Genomic DNA, 27,047 nt, shown 5'->3' with positions numbered 1-27,047 from the left:
TACTGGTAATGTGCATTTTGGTTCAGCATAACTTTTTCCAGCATTTGCTCAAATGCCTGTGGCCAAACAAAAAAATTGTTGTCAGAATATTGTGCTAACAAGAAGCATTGCCAAATGATAAAATATTAATTCTTTTACTTTATATGCAGATACGAGAGAAGCAATTACCCCTACTTTAATTGTTTCATAGATGAGTACAATTATGATGTTATTCATTCCGTTTGCAGTCTGAATGTAAAAAATAACATCCACATCATATAGTCAGAGATTTCATTTTAAAGTAAACCTTACCAATGTTAGATATATTAAAGCAATAAACCAAGAGATTAAACTTTCATAAACAGTAAGAGCTCATTGTTTTGTAAATGGATGTATAATAACGTCTTTGTAGCTCAAATGAAACCATAAAACTGACTGGGTGCTTTAGTCTTTCTGCAAACTTTTGATTTATCTTTTTAATCACTTGTTAGCTTTTTTTTATGGCAATTAAACATTGAAAATGGGCTCCAGTCTTCTTGCCGCATTACTCTCCTCTTATTGAACTGCTGTCATTTCTTTATGATGACAAGCAATTTTGAGGTGCAAAAAAACAATTAAAGTGTATGCGGATCCCACTGCTACAGGTGTTTGTTACTAATGAATGAAGTGATACCTGTTGTTGGAATGTGAGATTTATCTTCCTTGTGACTTGTGCAGCAGAGAGTGGATGGGATACCTTTGAAAAGCTGGTATAAACAGTCCACAATCACAGAAAGGCTGTAGCTGGAGTTTATATCCATAATACCAGAGTTAATGTTAAGGAAAGGTTAACTAGATTGGTTAACTAGATTGTGATTTTGAAGCTTGCTATAGCTACAAATAGAAAAATGTATTACAACAGGTGTTATGGTCCATCTGTTACAGGTACCTGCTAAAGTTCCAAACATTTTTTTTTAAAAAAACCACCTAATTCTTAGATATACATCATTAAGAAAATGCAACATAGTGAATGATAAATACCATAACTCCTCTAAAAGAATTAAATACTCTGTAAAACTGCTCACACACGTACCGTAACAGCCATTGATAGGAGTAGCTATACCAAAGATTGGGAAGCAGTTTCTGGAAATCCCCAATTATTTTCAAGTTCTCTAGCTGTGCCTTACGATCAACCATCTTCTTTTTTTAGAGATAGAGTGTTGATGCGTAACAGAAGTTACCAGGACCCTCTCTGCCCCTCTCTGTCATGTTATTGCTTCAGGGCTAACAGGACTAAAGAGTGCTAAGAACATATTTTGCCATCGAACAAATCTGTTGACTCAAACTGCCATTTTTTTATGTGGCAACTTCTGAGAGTCAAACAGCACCCCAGAGAAAACTGCTCTCTGGAAGCAGAAAAGTAATAACAACAGGAGAACTTCACTTCTCATTTCCCATTGTAGTCTAGCTACTTGGAAGTATTATCCATCTCTGTACCTAGCCCACAACAAGGAGAGAATTGTAACCTGGGAATGTTTCAGTGCTGATAGGGTTGAGTCTTTCATATTTTTACATGGTAAATGCCCTCAGTGACTTTTTGTTTCTTCCTTTGCTTTTAATTTCCAACATCCCATCTTCATATTTTTTATTAAAGCATTTATTGAATTTCACATTCATGTATTTAAAATGCATTATTTTAGTTTATCACATCAATTACTATCTGCATCCATTAATGATTTTTTTCTGCCAAGTATAATCAGCGTGGCTCTGCAAATAAGCCTGGCCTAAAAATAAACCAGAGAATTAACATCTAGATATCAGGGAAGAAGGCAGTAAATCCTGAAATAGCATCAGCTTCAAATTCTGCCTTTTTAAATGACTTTCTGTCTACAACTCGTGTCAGTCAGCCTGTGTGTTGCTAGGGTATCCCTACTGTATGGTATTCATTTAAATAATTTTAGTTGTGTGTTGTTTATGTAAAATGGAATGAACAAAGGAGAATTTCGGGGCTGAGTCTGAGATTTTTGCTTTCATTTGCTTAAGCTACAGACACTTTGCATGTAGCTTTTGTGGTACAGTTGTTTGGTTTTAGTTCTGCTGACATTGTGGTGGGTTAGCAGTGCAGATAATAACAGATGACAGTTCCTTTTGTGGAAGTTAAGAACTAGCTGATTAATTGTTATTATGTTACACTCTAGAGGAAACCTTGTAATTAAACCACAAAAAGCTACATTAACATAATGTTAAGGGTCTGACTTAATCCCACGAAAGCAAGAAAATTCAAAGTTAACGATGAAGAGCGTAATGCTACGTGTTTTAGGCCAAGTGCTGTTCTTTGGAAAAGAGCTTAGTCTGACTATTGTGGTTGTTTCTGTGTGCGATTCGGGCAGCTGCATTTAAAGCAAATTAAGTCCTTTGACTTTTCTTTGTACATGCTTGCAGATCAGGCTTTATAAAAAAGATTATTGAGCGCTCAGCAGTTATATTTGGAGCTAGGTCTGGTGCTAGATTTCATGCTTCCAGGTACCTAGTCCTGGCTTTAAACCAGAGGATGATCTCTTCAGTAATTCTTCTATTTGCAAGCATATTTCCTGAAAGCCTACCAGGTTAGTATTGGTATATTTACGTATCATATTTTGATTTGCAGTAAAATGCTACTTGTTTACTTGTATAATTTGGAAGAAGAGGTGACTGGTTTATTTGAAGGAATGCTTTTCTAGAAGCTAAAATCTTCTGAGTTTTAATATACACTCCATTCTGGAGATAATTTTAAATTATTTCTGCGGTCACACTTCCCTGTCTTGCGACACATGTCTTCAGCTTTTTTTTATCTCACCTGTATATACTGACTGAAGATTTCAAACCCTGTAGAAAAGTCTATGCAGACATACTATTGGGATGAAACATACCACTAAAATTTGTGTAGTTAAATGTTTGAGGTAAATCGGAGATTAGTCTGACAGGCTGATCGCAGTGACTGCTTCGCCATCTCTCCTTCCTCCATCCCAGCCCTGGACTCTTGGAGAGTTACAGCATCTGCCTGCAGCCCTGGTTGTTAGTTGTCATGCCCTTCTCCATGGCAGCTGATTGGGAGCTTTCGTATTCCTGAAAGGTCTTGATTTGATGTAGTCCCCTTTTGTGTGAACAATTTAGTTAACACAGACCTTAATTCTCTATTCTCTAGGCTGAATGTTCCTGTGGCAATTTTGTAGCCCGTTTTGCATCTATCATGGGCAGAAAATTACACATAGGTTGATAGAGTTGGCAGTGAAGTGGCAAAGACAGATGATTATCTGAAAAATTCACATCCTCTAACAACAAGACTTAACTCCTCAGGTATGGGCATCCTTCCACCTTGTATGCCTAAAGATTGCTTTCACATATAGTTACAGAAAATTAATGTCCAGTGCTTAGTACTGAAACCAGAGGAGGAAACACGTAAGTGCACAAGTTCCTGAATCGATCGTAAGATTCACGTGTAGTGAGTTATTTCTTGGCATTTTTAAAAACATGTACCATAAAATTAGTTTCAAGAGCTTCTTACTCTAAAGGACAATAATGACAAGTGAACTGTGTATATTAAAACTTCATGAAAACAGAAACAGTTTTTGAAATATTAAGAACTCACTCAATTATGAAATTTAAACAATGTAAAGGGACTCCAGAGACATGATTGCAGTTCTAGGAATAGACTAGTTTGTGAGCTGTCACAGCTAAAACATTCAAAATGAGAATACATTTTTCATGTAGTTCTAAGGCTTTAAAAACAGTAAAAAAATCTTTAACTTTATTTTCCAGTTTCCAGATTTCAGGCTTAGTCCAGTACACATTTTAGATGCATATTCCATCAAATCTGTCCCACTTACTTATCATGCGAACTCATCAACCACTGAATTTTAAATATGATGTAGTCATCCTTGTTTTGGGAAGCTAAAAGAATGCAATCTTACCTCCAAAGTGTTTGTTATTCTAAACTCTCACCCCTATAAATATGCAAAAAGCAAGTTCTGCAGAAGAAAGACAGGGTTTAATATTTTCGAGCAATTTTTTTTTTTTTTTATTATTTCTAGAGCGTGTTTTTTTCAGTGCTGTCCTGGATCTGAGCATGCAACATCTCTCTGACTTTCTCTGAGCTTTCCTGTCTCCTTTTATGTGTGCTTCTGAAGTGCTTCATTTGCTTTTCATCCCCTCTCTCCCTCTCTCTCCTGGAGAGGAGTCCAGCTGCTAGCATCTGCACACACAAGCCAGCCTCCAGCCTCCTGGCTAACTCATGGAATTGCTGTAGTCTGCATGCAGTTGATACACCTGCAGCTTTAGCTGTCTGGTTTATATGGGCCTTTTAATTATTTTTATCCTCCTCCTAAATGAAGGCCAGATATTATACTCACTGGCTTCAATAATATTTGTTCTCTAAGCAGACTAGTTATAATCATTTAATTTTGCTTTATTAAACCACAGAGCTAGGTCAGTTGGTATTTTTGAATAAGTGCAAGCTACAACCTTAGAGTTTGCAGGAGATTTTACCTATTTTATCTGCATAGGATCCTAACTGATGTGTGTAACACTGAACGCCGAAATTGTCATCTGGAGGAATCTTCTTTCAGCACCTGTAAGAGCCTTATCTTCATGCTTGTAGATACCTGACTTAAATATTTGATTTGTAAACGCTTTTGCATAGTTGTGCTTGACAAGCACATTAAAAATGGTCGCTCATGAGCTACAAATCTCTTAACTTACAGCTACTGCATATATTGCACAGCTGGCTGTCATGATGCTAGCAAGATTTTTGCTCCATGATCAAACAGGAGTTTAAAATTCAGTGTTCAAGATGCTTATCGTTATTGTCATTTCTATGCCTTCCTGAAAAATGCTAAAAACTTCTCCACCATCCAAGCACCACCCACCTAAGACGTACTTTTAGCGAAGTCGCCAGCTCCATGCTGAATGAGCACCTTGCTATTTCCACTGAAGCTAGACCCTTGCCGAACTCTGCCTGTTGGGGCCCACTTAATTTGAAATAGTTGGAGCACTGCACAGAAGCCAGATGCAGAAGGACACAAAAACTACATTGACAAATGATCTGTCAAGTGACCCATGAACAAAATCGAGATTGAGTTGCCCTTTGAAATAAACCTATTTGAATTTTATTATCTCTAGAGCACCTTGTGTCTCTAATCTTGTGAAAGGTTAGTATTCCATCCATCAGAGCAAGATTAGAGCTCTAGTTGATGCCTGTGCTTGATGATAACTGAATGCAGCAGTTGAGGCTGGAGGAAGGAGATTCATTACCATCAGCAGTTCAAAGAAAGATTGGGTAAACAGACACTCAGGGAAGCAGGTTTGCAATATAGACCACATATATTCCCGGTCAGGATAGCAGAAATCAAAGGAGCAGAATGTCAGTGAAGATTTAAACCTTTTAACAATAATCCAAGCAAAGCAATGTTACCTTATTCCCATTCTTTTATTTCGTGTCGCAGATTAGCAGACCCAAATGGCTGCTGCCTACTAGGCTGAAATGCTAATCACTTACTCAGTGTATCTGTTAAGAAAATGCTAAGACTGAAGGAGCAAATGAGAAAATAATAAAAGAAAAAAAATCCAGGAGTCATGACCAGGTTAATGTCCACCTGACATGCATAGACTGAGGCAAAAAATGCAGATTCTGTGATGTTAAAAAATAATGCTCTGTTTTTATTAATTCAGAAGTTTTCCCTCTCTTACCTCCGGTAAAAATAATTTCTCAAGTGTTATGTCTTTTTAAAGCTTACCTGACATTTTGAAAAAAGCTTTAGCGAACAGGCATTATTTTTCCATGTCCTTGTTTGCCTGAACTTTCTAAATTTTACATTATGCTCTGAATTATATATATGATTAAGTTAATAACAGTGGTGACCTTACTTCTTGTTTTAAAAACAGAAATGTGATTTAATTCTTCATTGTTCTGTGGCAAAGTCAGCTCCAGCCCTATGCATTGCTTCAAGAATATAGCAGTAATCCAAAGGATTAAAATGTGTATATTTTTCTAATCCTTTAGTTCCTTCTGGTGGGTCTGGGTTTGTGCCTCTGGCTTTTCTATCCATCCAGAGCAGACAATGTATTTATGATCTCACATTTGGCTTTGAAGGATAACAAGAGGCCCTTTGGACCTGATGCCAATGTATCAGCCAGCAGCAAAATAACATGAGACTGAATTTCTTACTTGCTGTCAAACTTCATAACGTTGCAAAGGAAAAAGAAATAAAGGGTAGGTCTGAGATTTTCCAGAGGCAGAGGTATGTTAAAGCAATAAAAATGGTTGTATGCAAAGTAGGAACGTGTTAGTTCTTGGGTAGTACCCACAGTGTAGTCACAAAATTAAAAAAAAAAAAAAACCACCACCACCCCCAAACCAAACCAAACCAAAACCAAACCTCAAAATAAAGCAATGCCAAAATAAATTTCAATTTGTAATAGATTATACTGATGCTCAGAGTATAAGAAATCATGACTTTCAGCTAAATCAGATTAAATCAGAGCCTGTGACAGAATGTACAAACTTTGATGGCTCCTCAGAATAAGTTAAAAAGTTTAGAAGAGACCAATTTTAAAGCAAAAACAAGTAGTAACAAAACCAACAAAATCCAGGGTATTTAGGGTATTAAGAAATATTTCTGTACAACTTTTGATTCCAGAGACAAAAGCTGCTGTTTCTGTGTAATCAACACAAAAGATTTTTCAGCACCCTCTACAGTTACATTTTCAGCTACTTAATTTTTACTGTATTAAGGGACTAACACTATAAGCTATACATGGGTGTGTAACACTAATTAAAGTGCTTAATGACTAAATACATACTAGGTAGGCTGTATGGCACCTATTGCAATTATTGTGAGATTAAACATAAAAATTTCAATTGAAGTGTATTACACATACACATATTATGGGCAAGTCTGAGTGAACCTGTGGTCTTTACAAGAGAGGAATGTGTGACTAATAAAATAATGCTTCTTCAGTGAAAGTGGAGAATATTTTCTAGATAATGGGTTGAATGAGCAATATAATTTAATGCTGAACCCTAATATAAAAGTCACCTATTGGAAAGACATTTCTAATTATATGGTTTGTAAATGGGGAAGCACTTGAAGTCTAAGTCCATCTGGCTATGTAAAATTATAATGTACTTGTGAAGCTTCTTATTATGGAAAAGGAGCAGTGTAATCAGTGTCACCTAATACGTAACATACCTCATGTTTCCATTTTTCAGAAGTTATTACTGTTTTAGTGTGAGTTTGAAAGTCTTCTCACAATTATTTAGGTCCTCATTCAAGGAAGTATGTTGTCTCAATTAAAAACCAGAAGGTGTTTTCTCTCTTGTGTCCTTTTCAAAGAAAACCCTATTTATTCTAGCTGTACTGAGATATCTGTGCCTTATTGTGTCTTATGTCTGAATGTTTGTCCCAAATGACTGAGTATTTTTGTTTTCCAAATGTATATATAAAGAAGTTATTGGATAAAAAGTTTCCAATAATCTCTTAAAATAAGTATTCATTTTTCTTCCCCATCTCACCAGACTGCTAAAAACCTTAGTCTTTCAGGTAATGCAGTAGTGGAACCCCTAAAATCACCTTATCAAGCAATAATACATATATTCCTATGTGCATTAAATGAAAATACTAGCACTGATCCGGTGGGGTCAATATGAAGAGACAGGCTCCTGCAGGGTGTGAAGGGGAGCCCTCATTTTATAGCTGAAGCTAGACTTTTGATCTAAAGCCTTCTTTCTCTCCCCATGGAGAACATAAAGGCAGAGCTGGAGCAAGGCTTCATGCCGAGGTTCCTCGGTCAGAACAAAGCAGCATGTAGCCTGGATTGCAGGTCCTCCTGCGCTTGACGTGATAGATGGTTTTTGGGACCCTTGTTCTGCCCATGTGTCCACAGGAGATGGTTTTAGTGACGTTAACAGACTGTATCTGAGAAATGTCTGGAAAACAGAAGTTTAGCTTTCTTCTTACCACTTTCTCCCTTTTATTCAGTTGTCATTTCCCTGTTTTTCTATTTTGTCTCTGACTATTTTTGTCCTCTCTACCTTCTGCTTTCCTGTTTTACCTGTACTGCCTCGTTTGCACTTGTTTATCCTCCCATATTTTAATGTTTCTGCAGTAGTATAGTGCAGGAAAACAAATATTAGCCCTCTAGTCAGCATGGGTCACCCTGGAGCCTTCACCACCTGCTGCTGTGTAGGACTGATCGTTTTTTTTCAGCTTGTTTCTCAAACCCCATCTCAGAGGGCTGTCACTCCCAGCTAGCAAGATTTATATGAGAAGAACAGTTAGTGGGAGTTTCAGCTCAAACATGACACAGTGTTAACGTTATGGCCCAAAAAGCTGGAGAAATACCAGACTATTACACAAGGAAATAGTGTCTAGCACTAATTCTAGGCACTGAATGGAAAGACTTGGCTACCAAAAGTGACACAGAATCTCCACTCCACTAGGCTCAGGAGGAAGCATTGGGCACCAATGAGGAAGACGTGGCCTATGCTTACATTGCCCCATCAAGTTGTCAGATAAAAACCATGTAATGTGAGGAATTACATCTGTCTGAGAGAGGGATGAAGATTGTATAGTAGGGAGGGCAGACAAGTGGGTCTCAAGATTGCAGAGAAGATGAAAGAAGCAGTAAATGGCAGAAGGCCTGGATGTCCAGTGACTTCTGCGCAAAAAAACCCCAACAAACAGATAAACAAAAAAACCATACAAAAATCCAGAAGTAGGTTCTAGATCTCCTAGCTCCTACTGAGCCACACCATTTCGTTGTAGGAACATAGGAAGGAGTCAAAGCTACTGTTTGTTTGCTTAGAGAGTCAACAGCTTGTGGGTTCATTGAAATATTCTTGTCAATATGTTCAATAGATTCAGCAACTAATCAGCAGACCGGCATAAAAGCACAAAACTTTGGTATCGGTACATGACATACCCATTTAGATGGAAACATCATATGCAATACAGCAGCTAATAAATGGGAACAGTTCCCCAAATAAAATTGTCCTAGGAGTTTTAAGGCCACTCTTGTGTAGTTCAGTCAAAGAAAAAGTAGATTATACTGTTTGAAATCTAATGTAACTCTAAATATATACCAGTCTTGCAAAGATAGTGTTTCAGTTCATTGTACCGTTCAGTTCGTTGTACTGTTTCTTATATCTAAATTTCCTTCTGACTGGAAAACTTTCCCAGTAGACACACTCTTGGGAGAAAAAAAGGTTTCTGTTGAGAAGGTAGGTCAGATAAAAATCAATAATGCAGCATCTTGATCCAGTGAACTGATGTCTGCAGATGAAAATTTGTGTTGACTTTAAAGCTATTCAAATACAAACTTTGTTTTTTAATCCCTGATCTTTGAAACATCCAGGTAGGAAAGTTTATTGACTTCACAAAGCACCATAGGGGACCCAAGGTCTTTCTATCAGCACGTGAATGCAGATCCAGGATCTGAAAGACTGTTTTCTTCAAAAGTAATAGATCTTTTCCTACACTTGTAGCTTCTTTGAAGCCAACCGTATTATCCTTAACCTTAATCCTTAACCTTATCCTTAATCTATGATTTTATGTATTGCCTTGTTTTAAGTCACTGATTGCCCAAATCTGATCTCTGGGACCATTGTTGCTCCGTAACTTTCCTACTATTACCTTAGAAAAAGAATTTCATCCTTCTAACAACCTGAGAACATTTAAGTTGACTTCCTGACATTTAAGTTAACTTAGTTTGATGTCACAAAAGAAAAAGAAAGTTTGCTGCTTCAGTGAAGTTTGACCATGTAGCTCAATTTACAATCAAGAAATTCAATCATACCTCTGTATTATTACAGTAACAAATAGTACTTCACGCAGTGTCCAAATAGTCAAGAAACAACTGGGAAACCAGCCTCAATTTAATACTGCTTGGTCTTAATGGTGCATGGGGTTCCTTTGAGTGTGGATGCAGGGAAATTGGATAAGCTCAGAAATAAGTAAATTATCCTGGAGGTAGTTTTATCTTTTTTTGTTAGTGGTGTTAAACCATAACAGGAGTTATTAGCTGCATTCAGGGGTGTCTGGAAAAACCATCAACATGACTTCATTACCTCTTAAACTGCAGACTTATATACAAAATTGATTTTATGAATATAATCATTTCAATAGGAAGTCAAACTTCAAACTGCTCTTACAGCAGGCTTCTGCTGGTTAGCTCAAATAGAAGTCTTCACAGTTATTGCAGTAGTGTCTGTCTCGAGTCTCACATCTTGCAGGTTTTTTTGATGTAATATACTGATTTCTTTATAAACACTTAAATGAGCTTGTTTCAAAGAGAGAGAAAGGTGAAATGAGATGGAAGGGAAAACTGCAATGGATTTACAGCAGTTACATTAAATAAATACAACTGCGCAAATATGTCTTAGCTCTCTGCACTTGCAAGTGTGACGTGAAAGTAGCTGCAGTTCTAATTTTAAATGTACCATGATGCACCCAGTCTGATCTGTTTGATACCTGTCTTTCCACGCTGGGATTCAGGAACTGTGCTTCTGCGGGGTGCTTTGCCAAATGGTTGTGATCCAGTAGATGCTTTGGAAAACACCCCCTTCTTGAAGCTGAATAGGGCCCAAGAACTGATTTTCAAACTCCTCAATGACAGCTCTTCACAGTAGTCTATTTTGTTTAAAATGGGAGGAAGAAACAAAAAAAGACACTATTCTAAAAGAGGCAAAGAAGCCCTCCTCAATCCCATATGTGCCTAAATCCAGGTTGAGATTTCTGCCTCTGAAGCTATTGTGGTTTAACCCCAGCCAGCAACTAAGCACCACGCAGCCGCTCACTCGCTCCCCGCCACCCAGTGGGATGGGGGAGAAAATCGGGAAAAGAAGTAAAACTCGTGGGTTGAGATAAGAATGGTTTAATAGAACAGAAAAGAAGAAACTGATAATGATAACACTAATAAAATGACAGCAGTAATAATAAAAGGATTGGAATATACAAATGATGCGCAGTGCAATTGCTCACCACCTGCCGACCGATGCCCAGTTAGTCCCTGAACGGCAATCCCCCCGCCCCCACTCCCCCCAGTTTATATACTGGGCATGACATCACATGGTATGGAATACCCCATTGGCCAGTTTGGGTCAGCTGCCCTGGCTGTGTCCTGTGGCAACTTCTTATGCCCCTCCAGCTTTCTCGCTGGCTGGGCATGAGAAGCTGAAAAATCCTTGACATTAGTCTAAACACTACTTAGCAACAACTGAAAACATCAGTGTTATCAACATTCTTCTCATACTGAACTCAAAACATAGCACCGTACCAGCTACTAGGAAGACAGTTAACTCTATCCCAGCTGAAACCAGGACAGAGGCCCAGTTCCAAAGTGTTGCTGCTGTCAGGTTGTGGTTAATCACCACATTGTAAATAAAAGTCAGTGAAGATTTCAGTGTTTTCCTCCAGCCAGCCAGAGCCTCCTTCCAGATAAATGACTCCTGCCCTTACTCAATTCAAGCTGTCTACTCTGAAAACGGGCATGAAGGCATGCAGGGACTTCAGTGCCACCTTCCTCCCCAGCACACCACCTGACCTCTGAACACCACAGCACTGAGACTAGTGATAGCAAATACTGCCTCTGGTTTGGGACCTGTTTGTCAAAAAACTGCCTCATTTTTTTTTTCTTTTCTTTGGACAGAATATATAATTTATTCTGGCTTAAATCAGTTTTATCTGGTTTGTAGCAAGGCAGTTTGTTGTTAATTTTCCCCTATGTCTTCTGGTCCACCTTACGCTTCCCTGTGTTTAAAAGTCAACAAACTTTTAATATGTCTAAAAGATTGTTATAGATTATAGGCATGTCAAAGAATTTTCGTACAAAATGTTAGATGGTAAATCTCCTTAACTATTGAACTGGATATTTAATAGCCTCTAGTGGTACGTAGGAAAAAACAGAACAGTCTCTATATTTTAAAACAATTGTTGCACTGAGTCCCATAGTTTATGTATTGTTAATATCATTTTCATGAAAGCTTTAAATGTTTTTCAGAAGAAACTGTGGTGACTCATGAATGTTTCATGAGGCATTATGCATTTTTATGAACATATGATGTAAAATTCATCATTCTGAAATCCACAGATATCCATGAAATGCTACATGTCTCTCTTTGGTCATGGATATTCGTGACAGTACTACTGCTGTAGGCGTTTAAATGCCCATTCATAAATATTCTAGAATGTCGCCTTCTGATGCCATGTAACATTTTGCTTACATTTTATGAGTACTTCACTTAGGCGTTTTCCACTTGATAATGAAAATAGAACCTTCAGGGACAGTTATTGGTGTTTATATGAATTATGTGTAAAGCTATCTCATTGCTTTGTTTTTATTCTTAGCATTTTCTTTCTTGGTTATTGCTATAAGTTCAATGAATTCTTTGAAGGGATCTTGGGAATTTTAGGTTTCATATTTATAATAAAGGATACATCATCAGTATAAAGTACCAGATGCAACAGGATATGAATTGAGATTCTAGAGAGCAGTAAAGATTTCAAAAAGTATGTGTTAATATCTAATTTAATTGTTCTCATGTGAAAGTGATGTGTTTCACCTAGTTGCAGGATTGTCTGCATAGAATCAATGGTAGGATCGAGTCTCCCCTTTAGACATACTCAAGTACTAGTAAATGACCTTTTGCAGTGAAGAAACAATAAGTTTAGCGTTTAAAGGTTGCACCTGCATCCCCTGAAGTTGTTGATAATGTTCTCATTGATTTCAGCATTGCAGAATAAAGTCTTATAGGCCTTTACCAATGCATGTAATCAGCTCTGAGTAGATGACAGATCCTTTAACTCTATATTATTGTTCACTTGTACAAGAAGTTCTTTGTACATTGGCATTAAATAATGCCTTAAATTCTTTGTCAGATTAGGTTCCCATTGTGATAATGGTATTGGATGTATAAAGATCAGCCTAGCTTTTTTTCCGTTTGCCTGCACCTGATCTAACCTGTCCAACCCAGCCCATGATAGATGTGTTTGTGTCTCTTCCCCATCCTCGTGTCCCTCATTTTAGTGCAGGACAGTGCTGTTTGCATTGTCTCCATGCTCCGCAGTGAGGAGTGGTTAAGGATGGAGCCTCAGTGGTCTCCCCTTCCCCTGGGTCTCCTTCCTTCGTTCCTTGCAACAGCCTGACCCATAAGGGGGAAGAAGTCATGGACTCTGGACAGGAAGCAGGGAAGAAGACCACAGTCAATTGTCTTCTATTATCAGGTCCTGCAGTAGTCTGAGAAATGGAAGGATTAAAGAGGGGAGAGACCCTCATCTTTACTCACAACCTTTGAGGCTGCACTGGCTTCTGAAAAATTTAGTAGCATACAAAAGATTTCATAATGTCATGATATTTACAGGTATAGGACATTCTAGAAAGGTATTGATATCCATTAACAGCTAAATAATTTCACCCACAGGTGATATTACCCAAGACATAAGTAGAGGATGTAAATCACCTGTTCTGAAATTTGTAATTATAGGACACATTTAATTATCTGACTTGTATTTCTTAGCTTTAAATGCAATGTGTATATATTCAAAATGAATTAAAAACGGAGAGCAATTTTCAACATCACACTGCAGCTTTTGTTGTTCCTAATGGGAGCTGAAATTTGTTTCCCACATGTGACGGTTGAGTGTTTCAAAAGGTCAAAGCTATAAGGGAATTTTAAAATTAGTTATTCAGGCTCACTAAGAATACCAATGCACTGGTAGCCTTATGCATACAACTTGTTCACTGTTGAATATAAATACAAATGTAATGTCAAAAATAGGAAAAAAAATAATCTGCTGTAAGTATTCTCCTTACAGCAATTTTTTCTCAATCAGGAAGTTAAATTGAGTTCTTTTTGTTCTGTAAGGTTAGTTATTGTTGGAAGAAAGTCTCTGGAAACCTAAAAAAAACACCTGGAAAATGAAAAAGCATAGAAACCACAGAGGTTGATTTCACTTGAATTTCCTTAAGATAAATCACCACTTTCAATAATTGGTACCATTGTGGAATATCTATAAAGGAAAAAAAAAAAAAAAGAAAAAAAAAAGCCTTTGCAAGAATCCTGCAAAAAGATGAAGAGTTCACCAAAATATTTTTTTTTTCATTAATGACTTCATGAACAAAGACAGACAGACAGGAATAGGGCAGTGGAAAAAAAAAAAAAAAGGCTGCCATTGATGTATGTCATGAATGTATCTGTACCTAAAGAACCCTCAGAGAACCTTTCCGTCCAGTAAGACAGTCAGCTTACATGAATTCTAATATCCTTCTTACCATCAGCATTAACAGGACTGGGAAGCTCGAAGATGTGAAATGAAATTAGGTACCTAAAGTCCACATAGGGTGTAGAGGCATGCACATCTTCACAGTAAGTGGTAGGTCACTAGAATTTGTATGTCTAAATCCTCAGAGCTCTTTGAAGCTAGGCTATAATGGGGAACTGCCTGTATGGTTTGGTTGGTGCTAGTCAATGATGGATGAAATCAGTATGCCACCCTGAGCAATGTTTTCCATAAAGGCTGATGTGAAATCAGACGTATATCCCTGTCTAGAACCTCTGAAGACTTCTGTGTAGCTGTGCTGTTTTTTCTCAAGTAGTAGTGAGATTGCAGGTCCAGTGTATCAGATGCACCATAGTACAGCATTCAGATCTCAAGTTCTGCTAAAAGGCAAAGCTGAGCAGAATATATGGTAATTAAATGAAATTTCCTTTTGGTCTTTTTGGTCTTAAAGCTCATGCATATCTTTTTGGTTGGGGGAATCGGACAACAAACTGTTTCTAGCTTCACGTCTTGTCGCATCAGATGTTGGTTTTGCTTAAATTACAGGTGGAAAAGAAAACAGAAGGGAATTTATGGGGCTGGGAATGATCACAGAACATACCTCCAACATAATACAACTTTGTTTATCTAATAACTGGCTCTAGATTGTTGTGATTATATTTTGTTGAAGGCAGTTATTACATCATGTCATGCTGCAATATTATCCCCAAACCTGATCCACTGACTTAGGGTGACAACTAGTCATCACTTTGGAATTAGGCTAGCTCCCAGGTTGAATTGCATTATGACACTAGATTACCAATGTTAAAATAGAGTGAGAAAGTCAGCTTTCAGTTGACAAGGTAGCATGAGAGCTAACAAGACCCTATTTTTAGTGAGAGCAGTACGTACCATGCGGTAAGAGACTCTAGCAATGCATTATGTCCTTTCACTTTGTAAGTGAGTTGTTTTATCATAGACAAAACATTTTAAAACAATTCGGACTTCATTTGCAGAGACTGTTATTGTCTATCTTGCATCCTAAATTTACAAATAACGTTTAAAAATGAAAACTAGCTTCAGTGTTATGCATTGACTGGAAACCCACCATTTAAGCCTATATAGAGCATGTAATGGTTTGAAATAGCAATCTTCTCTCCCTCTTTTCAGTAGCTCAGTGTGCCTTAGACCTTATCCTTTCCAACTACCTCATAAGCAGAACTGAACAGGCTTCCTGAGACCCTCTGGCTAATAAATGAAAGCTGTATAAAAACGTGCTTGCACCATAAGACATACCCAGGACATATTCTGTCATATAAATGAATCACCACTTAAAATTAGGAAAAATTATTTCCAGCATTAACACTGCTCATGACAGCCTATTTTGGCAGCAAAAAAATTCACAAGATATATATTTTAAAACACTGCACAGCTCTGTCTTATATAGATTCTCCTCTCCCACCCTAGTACTTGAGTGCCTTCCAGAAGCACATTAAGCAACATGACTAATGTCTGTCTCATCTTCGTTCTTTTACTTTTAGCTGAAATATTACATTATTTTTCAAAAGCTACCTGCAAGTTGATGAAATATCATCTTTGCAATGAACATAAAATCTTTAAATTACAGTGAAGACCATGGAAAAATTCAACCTTTGCAGAAGCAAGTACAGTTTCTCCTCATGTAACTGGACAAGTACCCAGTTATGCCAGGACGCAGTTTATATCCATAAGCATCCCAAAGCAGACTACCTTCTTGATGTATGGAAGATTTGCAGGCTAAAAAAGCAAATGATCCTTCACAGCAGCATTCATTTTGCTGGATGGGAGTTGATAGAGAATTTTTCTAATTAGTACAACAGGGGAGATCTCTTTCTCTCTGGAACTAAAAAGGTATCCAATTTTGTAGTTGTTGCTGCTTTATTATCCTGATCCTGCATAGGGTTACTGATGCAGATAACTCTCTTAAACTAACTGTCTTTTGTATCAAAGCGTACGGAAGACTAATGGTCTAACTTTTTAATGGCATAATAACTTACCCTAAGCAATAGCTCTCAGACTAGAGACCTATGAGAAGAATGAAATTTAAATAAATGTACTGCTATTTAGAGGACATTAGCTCTCCTACAGAATGCATATGTGTGGTGTCACTTTTGGACTAGCATGAAATTTAAGTTTGTGGAGTTACTGATAATGTTTGTACTGCAGTATAAATAAAGATTGCAACTAGCATGGACCACATTGTGCTAGCTGCTGTACGAACACAGAATAAATGTCTACCCCTCCCTGAAAAGTTTGATTGGCTTCCAACAAACTGACTGTGAGATTGCTAAATAATACCCCCGCACAAAGCAATAGTAGGGTAACAATCTCGGACAAGAGGAGCTGTCAGCAAACTTGGTTATGCTTTGCTATGACTGACTTATGCAATGGCACGTTCTTTTAAGATAAATAGTGGGATTCCCAGTATAGCTATGGATTGGGAGGAGCCAGCATGTGAATTGCTTACAGCAGCCCCCCAGCACATAAAGCTTTATGGGAGAGAAGTCAAGGGGCCTGGACTTACTGCTTTCGTCATTGTCTTTCCCAGTTGTCATTCAGTTGCACTGGTCTGAAAGCCTGGCTTCAACCTTAAAATAAATTTTAATTTGAGCCCCAAGTTCTCTGCCATCTTTTTGCCTTCAAGATTGTGTGACTAGAGAGCTAGATGTATTCAGCAGTACAGCCAGTGTGCATTATTTCTTAGAAGAAGAAATGCTGAATATATAAAATAGTAATCAGGATGATTCAGACATCAAGGATGCCACCAAGTCAGGGTTAGCAGTGAAAAACAGCTTTGTCAGAATTAGTGGATAATTTGGAAAAACAACAAAGATGACTGTATGTTGTGGACCTCAAGTTATTCTATTTGGCAACAAAGAATTACAAGGGTTTCTCTTTGGTTGTGCGTTTTGTGGGTTGTTTTTTGGTTTGTTTTGGGGTTTTTGGGGGGTGTTGGGTTTTTTTTTTTGCTTTTCCCTACATAAACTATTTGGCAAAAGCATATTCTTTTCCAGATGGAGTTCATTCCTTATGAAAGGCTGTGGTTTTAATGACAGTTTAGACATTGATACATTTATTATAATATATTTTCCTTTTAATAAATGCTTTGATGTAGCGAGTTCTCAATGTTCTGTGTATACATTTTCATGATAACCCCTTTGCAGTTATCTGGGAGATCAAAGACTGCAGCTCTGCACAATTTCTGCCAAAAAGAAGATGCTCTTTTCTTACTGAGTCCTTGTAGACTGGTCAACGGTGTTCAGTGGATTCTGCTTTCAGCTCATCGCAGTTGCAAATCCTCAAATTTAGTGTAGATTTTTTCTTACATAGTCTTAGTTGCCATCCTGTCTTTAGCATTGTGGTGGTTCTGCATTTTTATGAGTCACTGTAGGTGCAGCAGGGCCCTATGTTAAAAGAGTATTCACATTATAGCATTAGCCAAGACTGTAAGAAGTCAGCACGTCCCTGCAGTTAGCACATGCAGATGTGTCTATGGGCAATGACTGCATATTTAGAATCTGATATCCCAGAGTTGGCTGCATGATGACTCCCGCATAAGTGTGAATCATTTAATTGCAGCAAATATACGTGTTTTGCCAGAGGTGTTGCCATCTCTGCCTTGCTGTCTGTAGTGCCCCATTTACAGGCCACAGCAGCCATTGAATTCTTTTCCAAAGGAGGTTTAAGAAGGCTGACAAGTAGACCCTGTAGGAAGATGGGATCTTCTAAAAACCAGGAGAAGCTATGCCTGCTTTTGTCTGATGTGTTTAAAGAGCTACTGTACATGCTTAGTAAATTTCTTGGGAAAACCTAAGCATCATATGGCAGTTAAAGGATCTTAACAGAAGAGATTATTACGTATTTCCACTGTATCCCATGGGCTTGGTTTCCAGTAAGAATAAATTCCACAGGCTAAAATTTAGAAATAGGTTATGGTTTGGGCCTGAGTAGATAAAAGGCACAGAAGCAGTAAAGTCTGAAATGCTTTCAAAAAACCGTAAGGTCTGCTGTTCCAAACCCAACGACTAGCACAAACTGGAATTAGTAGGCTGGCTGTGACATGATCAGTGGAGGGTTCTAGTACTGTTCTTCAGTAGAGTAGCAAATTATTGAAAATCCTAACATTTTCTTAGTATTACCTAGACACATAATACTTTTAAGAGGGATTCTGCTCATTTCCACTCAGGTCTCCTTCAAGTTCTCTTCAAGAATATTTGCAAATAAGTTTTCAGATTTATTTCCTTGTTGTTCTTCTACATTGTAAAAACTTCAGCAAAGTGGAACTTATCGTTATCTAGCTACTCTAAAATCATTAAATTTTCAGTTAAATCATCATATTAATGACTTTACTTTTAACTTAGAAGATTTACTATACTGGCTATGAAGGATATTGCAAGGGACGGGGATTGCTGTGTTCAGATAGTATGTGAAGAAGAAGTGGAACTACCTCACTGAAGCTCTTTTAAATGGGTCTTTCATGTTCAGCATTATAGGTTCTACATCCTTCTACGTTGTTGGGGAATTCAGGTTATACTCTATTTTTCTTTACTTCTAAATAAAGCAATTTCCTATCCAAATAGATTACTTTCACTAGTAAAATGCCATGGTAAGAACATAATAAGAAAAACTTTAGTAATGGTAACATAGGAATGCAATCAGAAAACCCTTTGTACCTTACTAATATATCCGTTAACACCTTCTTGTTTTCCCTGCAGAATTTTTCCGAGAACTTCTGGAGAATGCAGAAAGATCCTTAAACGACATGTTTGTCCGGACGTACGGCATGCTGTACATGCAGAACTCGGAGGTGTTCCAGGACCTCTTCACAGAGCTGAAGAGGTATTACACAGGAGGCAATGTGAACTTGGAGGAAATGCTGAATGATTTCTGGGCTCGGCTGCTGGAGCGGATGTTCCAGCTCATAAACCCCCAGTACCATTTCACTGAGGACTACCTGGAGTGTGTAAGCAAGTACACAGACCAGCTGAAGCCGTTTGGAGATGTACCCAGGAAGCTGAAGGTTCAAGTGACTAGAGCATTCATTGCTGCACGGACCTTTGTTCAGGGGCTGACAGTAGGCAGAGAGGTTGCAAACAGAGTATCCAAGGTAATCTAAAATCAGGGGTTGTTTAAGCTTGGATTTTTTTTCAAACTTGCTAGACAATTGAAATGTGATTGTGCACTTTTTTTTTAAAGGGGGAGGGGTGGGTGGGTTGGTTGGTTGGTTGTTTTTTACGTCTACTGATATACCCATCCTAAGTTTATAAATAGGGGCAACAGTTGGTTTTAATTCCTTCTGGAGATATTAAGGCAATACTGACTGGAAAGCATTTCTCTGTGCTTAGGACACAATGAAATACCAATATATATCAATGTTATAGCATGGTAGTGATTGTCATTAGCAATTCAAAACTGGCTACGTATATAAAAGATGATGATTATGATCAGAATTTAAATGTTTCAAGCAAATTTATGCTGCTGTTCATTAGGGCAGTACAGCCCTCACAGCATTCATTCATCATGCAACTGGGTGATGGATTTTGTTAGAGATGTCTAGTCATGTTTTTGATGAGAAAATAGACGAATAGTGACACCTCTGGAGCTTGAGCTTTCCCAAAGGACGGTTTGACTCACATTTATTTTAGTTTTAATTATTTATCTATGCAAATATTTATGACGATTATAATCCTTGAGGGCTTAACATAATTAAAGCTATGTAAGAAAAAAAAACACACAAAAATAACCCATCTGGGTACCAGAAATGTGCCTGAATGACTTTCTCTTATACAGCATTTCAAACTTGGATATATTCTTCTGAATTGCTGTTCCGGCTAGATACTTATTCTGCAATCTGGCTATTTCACAGTCCTTGTAGTGTGTTTGGACCTTAACTATATTCTGAATTCTGAAATGCTCTAGTGAGATCCACTTGAAATGCCCAAATACTCACTTCTGAACAATAAGTACAAGCATGATTTTGATGCTTGCCCCATGCAATACTTTCCTGCATTTACAAGCCTAAGCCACTCCTTTTCCTCAAACGGACTGGCTCACTTGCTTCATTCAAATCACAGCCAGAAGGTGAGGTAGAGCTGATATATTGTACAGTAGACTGCAATTCAAGCGCTCAACAAGATGAGGCTTCTAAACTTTTTTTATACTGTATGATGTGGTACTTTGTAATTACACATTCAGAAGCCATGAAGCCAGAGAGGTAGTCATCAAGTGAGAGCCTGATTTTATGCCTAGGAGACTGCATGGGAGGAAAGGGTCATTTTGCACTTAAAAGTCAGTGAATGAAATACATGATCCTGGTTACTCAGCTAGAACTAAGGTCTCTTCCTCCAAGTGCCTTCCTGGGCTACAGGGTTGCTTTCCCTTTTTTTCTGGCACTGTCAATTCTTGCAGTCCTTTCTGAACAGTGGCAGGGTATTGGCATGAAATCCCAGCCCGCCTAGTCTGGCTGGGGGCAGATATGGCTGTTTAGCCTCCAAACGTGTAGAAAGCATATATCTGCAGCCCCAGATTTCCTCTGAAGAGCAGTGATGTCCCTGTGGGTCAGGTTTTAAGTGAAAGTGCTGAGATCTGATGTCACTGTTGTCAGTAGGCATTAGGTCTTGCTGCGTTGACTGAATCAGGCTGTAGGGAGTAAGCTATGTAATTCATGTAATAGATGTGCAATTTGTGAATCCCAAACAGATTAAGGTAAGAATTGTCTGCTGAGATGTCACATTCCCTGTGTATGTACGTGACTGTACAGAACGTGCGGGTGTCTCCCCTCTCACGTACCCAGGAAATGTTTTTATCTTGCCTGCTGGGTTTTGGGCACATAAGCCCTTTCAAAACAGGGTTTATCACAGGATCGCTAAATGGTCCTATGATCCTATAATGAGAACTACTAGCTCTGTAATCATAGTGAGCCTTTTTCTAGTGTCACTTGAAGATGATAACAATAGCTCAATAATGCTTCTGTTTTGTTCTTTTAATATGAAAGAAACACTTAAAAAAAATCTTTAAAAGTGCTTGGTGGTTGGTGCAAGATACAGTGTAGATTCTTTGCTTTATATATACATAAATAGTGATGCTCTATTACACTACATCTAGAATACTGTGTTCAGTTTTGGGCCCTTCCCATACAAGAAAGACATTGACAAACTGAAGTGAGTTCAGTGGAGGCCACCAGCATGATCAGGACTGGATTACTTGCCCTGTGAGGAGAGGCTGTGGGACTGGGGCTTGTTCAGCTAGGAGAAGATGCGACTTCAGGGGCACCTAGCAGGAGCTCCTGTGCCTGTAGGGAGGTTATCAAGGAGATGCAGCAAAGCTCTTCACAGCGGGGCATGGTGGGATATGATGGGCATGAGTTGAAACAAAGGCCAGTTCAGACTGGATATAAGGAGAAGCTTCACCATGAGGGTGATCAAGCAGTGGATCAGTTGCCCAGAGACCCTGCACAGGCTCCATCTATGGAGGTCCGGATTGTACGAAGCCCTTTGAGATGACCAGGTCATGCTGGTCTGAGTTCAGAGCTGACTCTGCTTTGAGAAGCAGGCTGGACTGGAGATCTCCTGAGTGCCTTTCCAACTCGAATTATCATGGAATCATAGAATGGTTTGGGTTGGAAGGCACCCTTAAAGGTCATCTAGTCCAACCCCCCTGCAGTGAGCAGGGATATCTTCAACTAGATCAGGTTGCTCAGAGCCCTGTCCAACCTGGCCTTGAATGTTTCCAGGGATGGGGCATCTACCACCTCTCCAGGCAACCTGTTCCAGTGTTTCACCACCCTCATTGTAAAGAATTTCTTCCTTATTATCTAGTCTAAATCTACGCTCTTCTAATTTAAAACCATCACCCCTTGTCCTATCACAACAGGCCCTACTAAAAAGTCTGTCCCCATCTTTCTTATAAGCCCCCTTTCAGTACTGAAATGCTGCAGTTAAGTCTCCCTGGAGCCTTCTCTTCTCCAGGCTGAACAACCCCAACTGTCTCAGCCTGTCTTCATAGGCGAGGTATTCCATCCCTCTGATCATTTTCATGGCCCTCCTCTGGACCCACTCCAACAGGTCCATGTCTCTCCTGTGCTGAGGACCCCAGAGCTGGATGCAGTACTGCAGGTGGGGACTCACCAGAGCAGAGCAGAGGGGCAGAATCACCTCCCTCGACCTGCTGGCCATGCTTGTTTAGGATCATTATCCTGTGATCCTATTAAAATATTAATGAAATTAACATTTTTACTTAAATGTAGAATATGCTTTGATTGCAAGACTGACTTTGGTATTAAAATCTCAGTGGCTATATTTGTATCCACGGCAAATGGTAAACAATTGCTGGTTTTAGGGACTTTGTGTCATATGCAGCCTGGTGAGGCAGATGCGAAGAACCCCAAGTGACACCAAATGTTCAAGATAAGTAAATATCCTGTGGAAAGGCTGTGATTACTCTGAGATACAAGCTTTCTTGATCATATCATAACTGTGGATTTTTATGCTGGTCTATCTACTGTAGAAAATGATAAATCCTTTTCTTTAAACATCATTTTAAAAGACTGCAACCATTCTTTAGAGTTAGCACATAACTTTGCAACCAAAAAAGAGGCAGGTAAATATTTTTTATTACTGTTTTGGAAGTCATCCAGATTCAGCACGTATTTCATTTTCATTGTACTCTAATACTGAGAGATTCTGTGATAAGAATGCCACATCTGGGCAAGTCAAGAGAAATGAAAAAAGGAGCAAATTAAAAGAAGAACTGTTGCAGTTCTTTTACAGAAATCTTTGTCCGTTGTCTGCACTGACTAGGAACAGGGGGGGATCTCCTAGCTGCAACATCAGAAGCTAAAAAGATTTTTGCTTTCTATTTGTGGACCCATTATCTCACTGAACTGCTACTATCAAAGGCCACTCACATAGAAAAACGTTAAGCCTACACCTTAAACACCATGAGAAAGAGATTTATTAATGAGAAAGTTGGTAACAACATCTCCTTTGGGCCTTCAATTTACTTTCTCAGCCTCTTCTGGCCCATTTCTCTAAAGGAGTTGGTGGGTCACACACTCAGAAGGATTTGTTCCCTATCTAATGTGAGGGACACATCTTTTCTGAAGATTTCTCTTCAGAGAGGGTATAATGTTGGTGCTGACTGAAAACGATGCAGTCAGTGTGTTCCTTGCAAAGGAGCTATACTCCCCTCTTTTTCCAATGAAGTATGCACTCAAGCACACTCAAAATAGGCAACACATCGCAAACATTTTCCTCTTACAATATTATTTTGTGATTTGCTTATGTCAGTGCAATTATAATTTAGATAAGTCCCATTTAGATAAATGGGGAGGGAGGGTGGTTAGGACATGTCTTTTTTTAATTATTTTTTCTCATATATTTCAGTTGTAAGCAGACATAGTTGCATTGCATCTATCTCAAGTTGTGCAGTTTTACTTGAACAATATTTTCATAATCTCAAAGTTCAATTGCACTTTTACATTTTCAGATATTTTAAAATCTTTTTATTTCTCATGCTAATGCATTAAAAATTTGTCAGTCTATGTTGCTAAGGGCTTGTTAAATCTCCACTGAGTGAAGTATATTTCCACTGGCTTGAGTAGACTTCAGCTCACTAAATTCTATATATGGTTTGTAAAGCTGGGTATGCATATGAGCAAAAAGCAATTACAGTATTTCTTAAAGTGAGAAAAATGAAACCTATTTATTCATTAATATAGAAGAATTGTAAAGTACCTCAAGTTGGAAGGGACTTATAGGGATCACTCAGTCCAACTCCCTGCTCCTTGCAGGACTACCTAAAACTAAACTATGTGACTAAAAGCATCATCCAGATGCTCCTTGAACTCTGACAGGCTTGGTGCTGTGACCACTTCCCTGGGGAGCCTGTTCCAGTGACCGACCACCCTCTCGGTGAAGAACCTCTTCCTAACGTCCAATCTGAACTTCCCCTGACGCAGCTTCAGTATGTAATATTCAATGTATAACATAAGAACTGCCATTTTGGGCACACCAGAGGTCTGTTAGCTGATTTTTACCTCAATGCCCAGCAGTTTAAAGGTCAGTACAGGAGCAGAGCTTCTCACCTAGTATACTTTCTTAAGCTATAACTAGTAGATGTTTATGGACTTTCTGAGCTACAGGCTCAGAAATAATTGGTAAAATTTTCTACCACCTCTTTTTCTGCTAACTTGTCAGATCCTAAAAACCTGTAGAATAGGCTTTTCTGCTTTGTTACCATTTGGTGGAAGACAAATGTGCTATCCTTTACACCCATAAAAATATGGCATATTCAAATGTCAATGTTTTTAAATGTATTTTCTTTTTCTCAACTTTTTCCTGGAGAAAAAAAAAAACACAGAAACCCACCAAACCTTCCTGACCAGCTGTGATTTAGTATTTAATGTTAAACTGAAGGAACTACTGAAAATATTTCTGCCAGCTGTGATTTCCAATAATGTGATAGAGAAGACATGTGCATATTTTTCCTGTGCATCTTTTACTATGTCTGAGCTCTGGATACTGTACAAGAAAATAATGCTAAGTTATTCTCTCTGACTGTAAACAAAACATTCTCAGGGATGATGATACTCTCTTTGAACTGTCACGGAGTGGTGGAAAATGTAAGCAGAAAAACAAATGGGGAGGATAAAGCAATTAAAATTTAAAAAAGGGAGGGTCTTTATGACTTTCCAGAAGCTTATGAATCCTGAAATACTTTTTCCAAATATATTCATAACTGAATTACAACATTTATAAAGCTTGTGGTACTGGAGAATCTTTTTCATTAATAAGGAAGAGTTCTGGACCAAACACAGCATGTAGAAAATAGAACTAGTTCCCAAGAAAAGATTAAGACTGAAACTAAGGGTATTTCAAAAGATAGTCTAAATCCCGAACTGGATGCAAATTTGCCAAAAACACTGTACTAGTTGGTACAAACAGTACTGTTTCCCTAACAGAGTGTTATCCCATCAGGATAGCATTCCACCCAAAGAAAATTTTTCCTGGGAACATTTTCTTTCCATATACTTTTCACTGAAAGTTATAGAAAACAGGAGGAAAAAAAAAAAAACAACCAGTGCTTTTTTTAATGTTTCATGAGCATAATTTCTCAAGCCTGACTTGTGCTGATTTCATGTTTTAACCTGGTTAAATTCACACTGAGAACATATGAGTTTAGTAGGAAGAAACAAATGATGAAGTATGACTGGTCAGTCCTATCCAAAAGCACAGTCATCAGCTAGTTGTCATTCCCCCACTGCTTCTCAGAGCTCTAATTTAATCCCAGGCAGACAGTTACATCTTCATTGGCTTTTGCACTGAATCTGTCTCACTAGGAACAGCGAGTGAGCGCAGAGTACTTTTATTTACATAGATCTAAGGTTGTAGTTATTGTTTGCTAGTTTTGCTTTTCTTTAAGTTTGGCTGTTTTGTGGTTTGTTCTTTTTCTGATTTTGACCACTTTCTTGCCATTTTATACTGGGATAAGGACAAGAAGAATTGTTCTTAGTTTGACTTTGCCTTTCACACTTGCAAATTCATGCTACTGGCAATGAAAGTAGTTTTTATACCAGGAGTAAAGTGAAGCTTAGCTCAGGGGCATCATTAGGAGCAGTCAGTGATTTTGTTAGTGGCATAAACATCAAAGATTTGTGACCCAGCCACTAAGAACTTATTTCATTAATGCATTTAAATATTAATTATCATTTATTGAAAAATAAAAAAGGTTGTTACAATACTTTTCTCATTGCGTGGCATAGGCTATGTATCTCCCTCTTTTTAAACCAATTAAAACCATTCTTCCCCTGAATATTATTAAATTATGTTAATATCAGACTTCTTACTAGGAACCTGGTGATATATGGACAAAATGAAACAAATTCAGTAATACAATTATAAGGTTAAACCCAAAATTAGTAGTGAAAAGCAGTGTCCAGTAATTGCCTGTGATTACTTCTACTCACAGAATGCCAGGCCACTGCTTTTCTAATACGCTGAATCAATATTCTTACAAACTCTGCTTTTCATGGTTTATAAATAAACATTCGACAGTTTGTGAGAGCCATAAATAAAGGTCAATATTGAATGTCACACTGATTCAGAATGTAATTATTGCAGGGACGGGGGGAGAAATATGACATGCCGATAAGTCAGGTAATTAAAAGCCAAAACGAATAGTACTTTAATGCTGGAAAATGTGATTTGCAGGGTGTGACAGATAAAGAGCTGCGTGTCCTGTATATTTTAACTTCATTGGCTGGAGAGATTTGGCTTGTTAAAGTCACAGAGGGAAAGGAGATCTAAAAAGGACTATGGTTTCACTAAACTTTAATCCTTAGTTCAAATTGCTAGTTTAGGAACAGCCCAGCTGAGCAAGCATAGCTTTTATGATTGCTTCTGTATCTGTTGTTTTAAGGGTTTTTTCAGTCATTCATTCTTTGAGTTTTAATTGACTTAATATATATTTCCAAGAACTGGATCATACCATGCTGTGAATGGGCCGCATTCTTTTTTCTTCTTCCTGTCCCGTGGTGTTCCTCAGGTGGGGAGTCCAGGAATTATCCAGCAAGGGGAGTTTCAGGGCTCAGAGATGTCTGTGGCATAGAAGCAAGAGTGAATGGTATCTACACTGCTGCACTTTGTGAGAAGCATCCTTTGAACTGAGGTTCTCCAGCTATGCAGGAAATCTTTCCTCCTTTCTTGGAAAGAAAAGGGACATAAACCAGTCTAGTTAATTTGCAGACATTTCATGGGAAAA

At 38.2% G+C, this 27,047-nt stretch overlaps 1 protein-coding gene across 1 annotated transcript in view; it reads left to right on the top strand.

The window, feature by feature from the left end:
* The window catches only part of GPC6 (glypican 6), a 535,318-nt gene that overhangs the window by 165,093 nt on the left and 343,178 nt on the right, over window positions 1-27,047 (top strand). The window contains exon 3 of the mRNA XM_052785623.1: window positions 19,004-19,395. Coding sequence (XP_052641583.1) covers window positions 19,004-19,395 — 392 coding nt within the window. The remainder of the gene's footprint in view (window positions 1-19,003; window positions 19,396-27,047) is intronic.

The sequence above is a fragment of the Harpia harpyja genome, chromosome 4 (assembly GCF_026419915.1).
Source record: "Harpia harpyja isolate bHarHar1 chromosome 4, bHarHar1 primary haplotype, whole genome shotgun sequence".
Classification (NCBI taxonomy): Eukaryota; Metazoa; Chordata; class Aves; order Accipitriformes; family Accipitridae; genus Harpia; species Harpia harpyja.
Note: the sequence above shows the minus strand (reverse complement) of the source record. Positions and strands in the feature narration are given on the sequence as shown.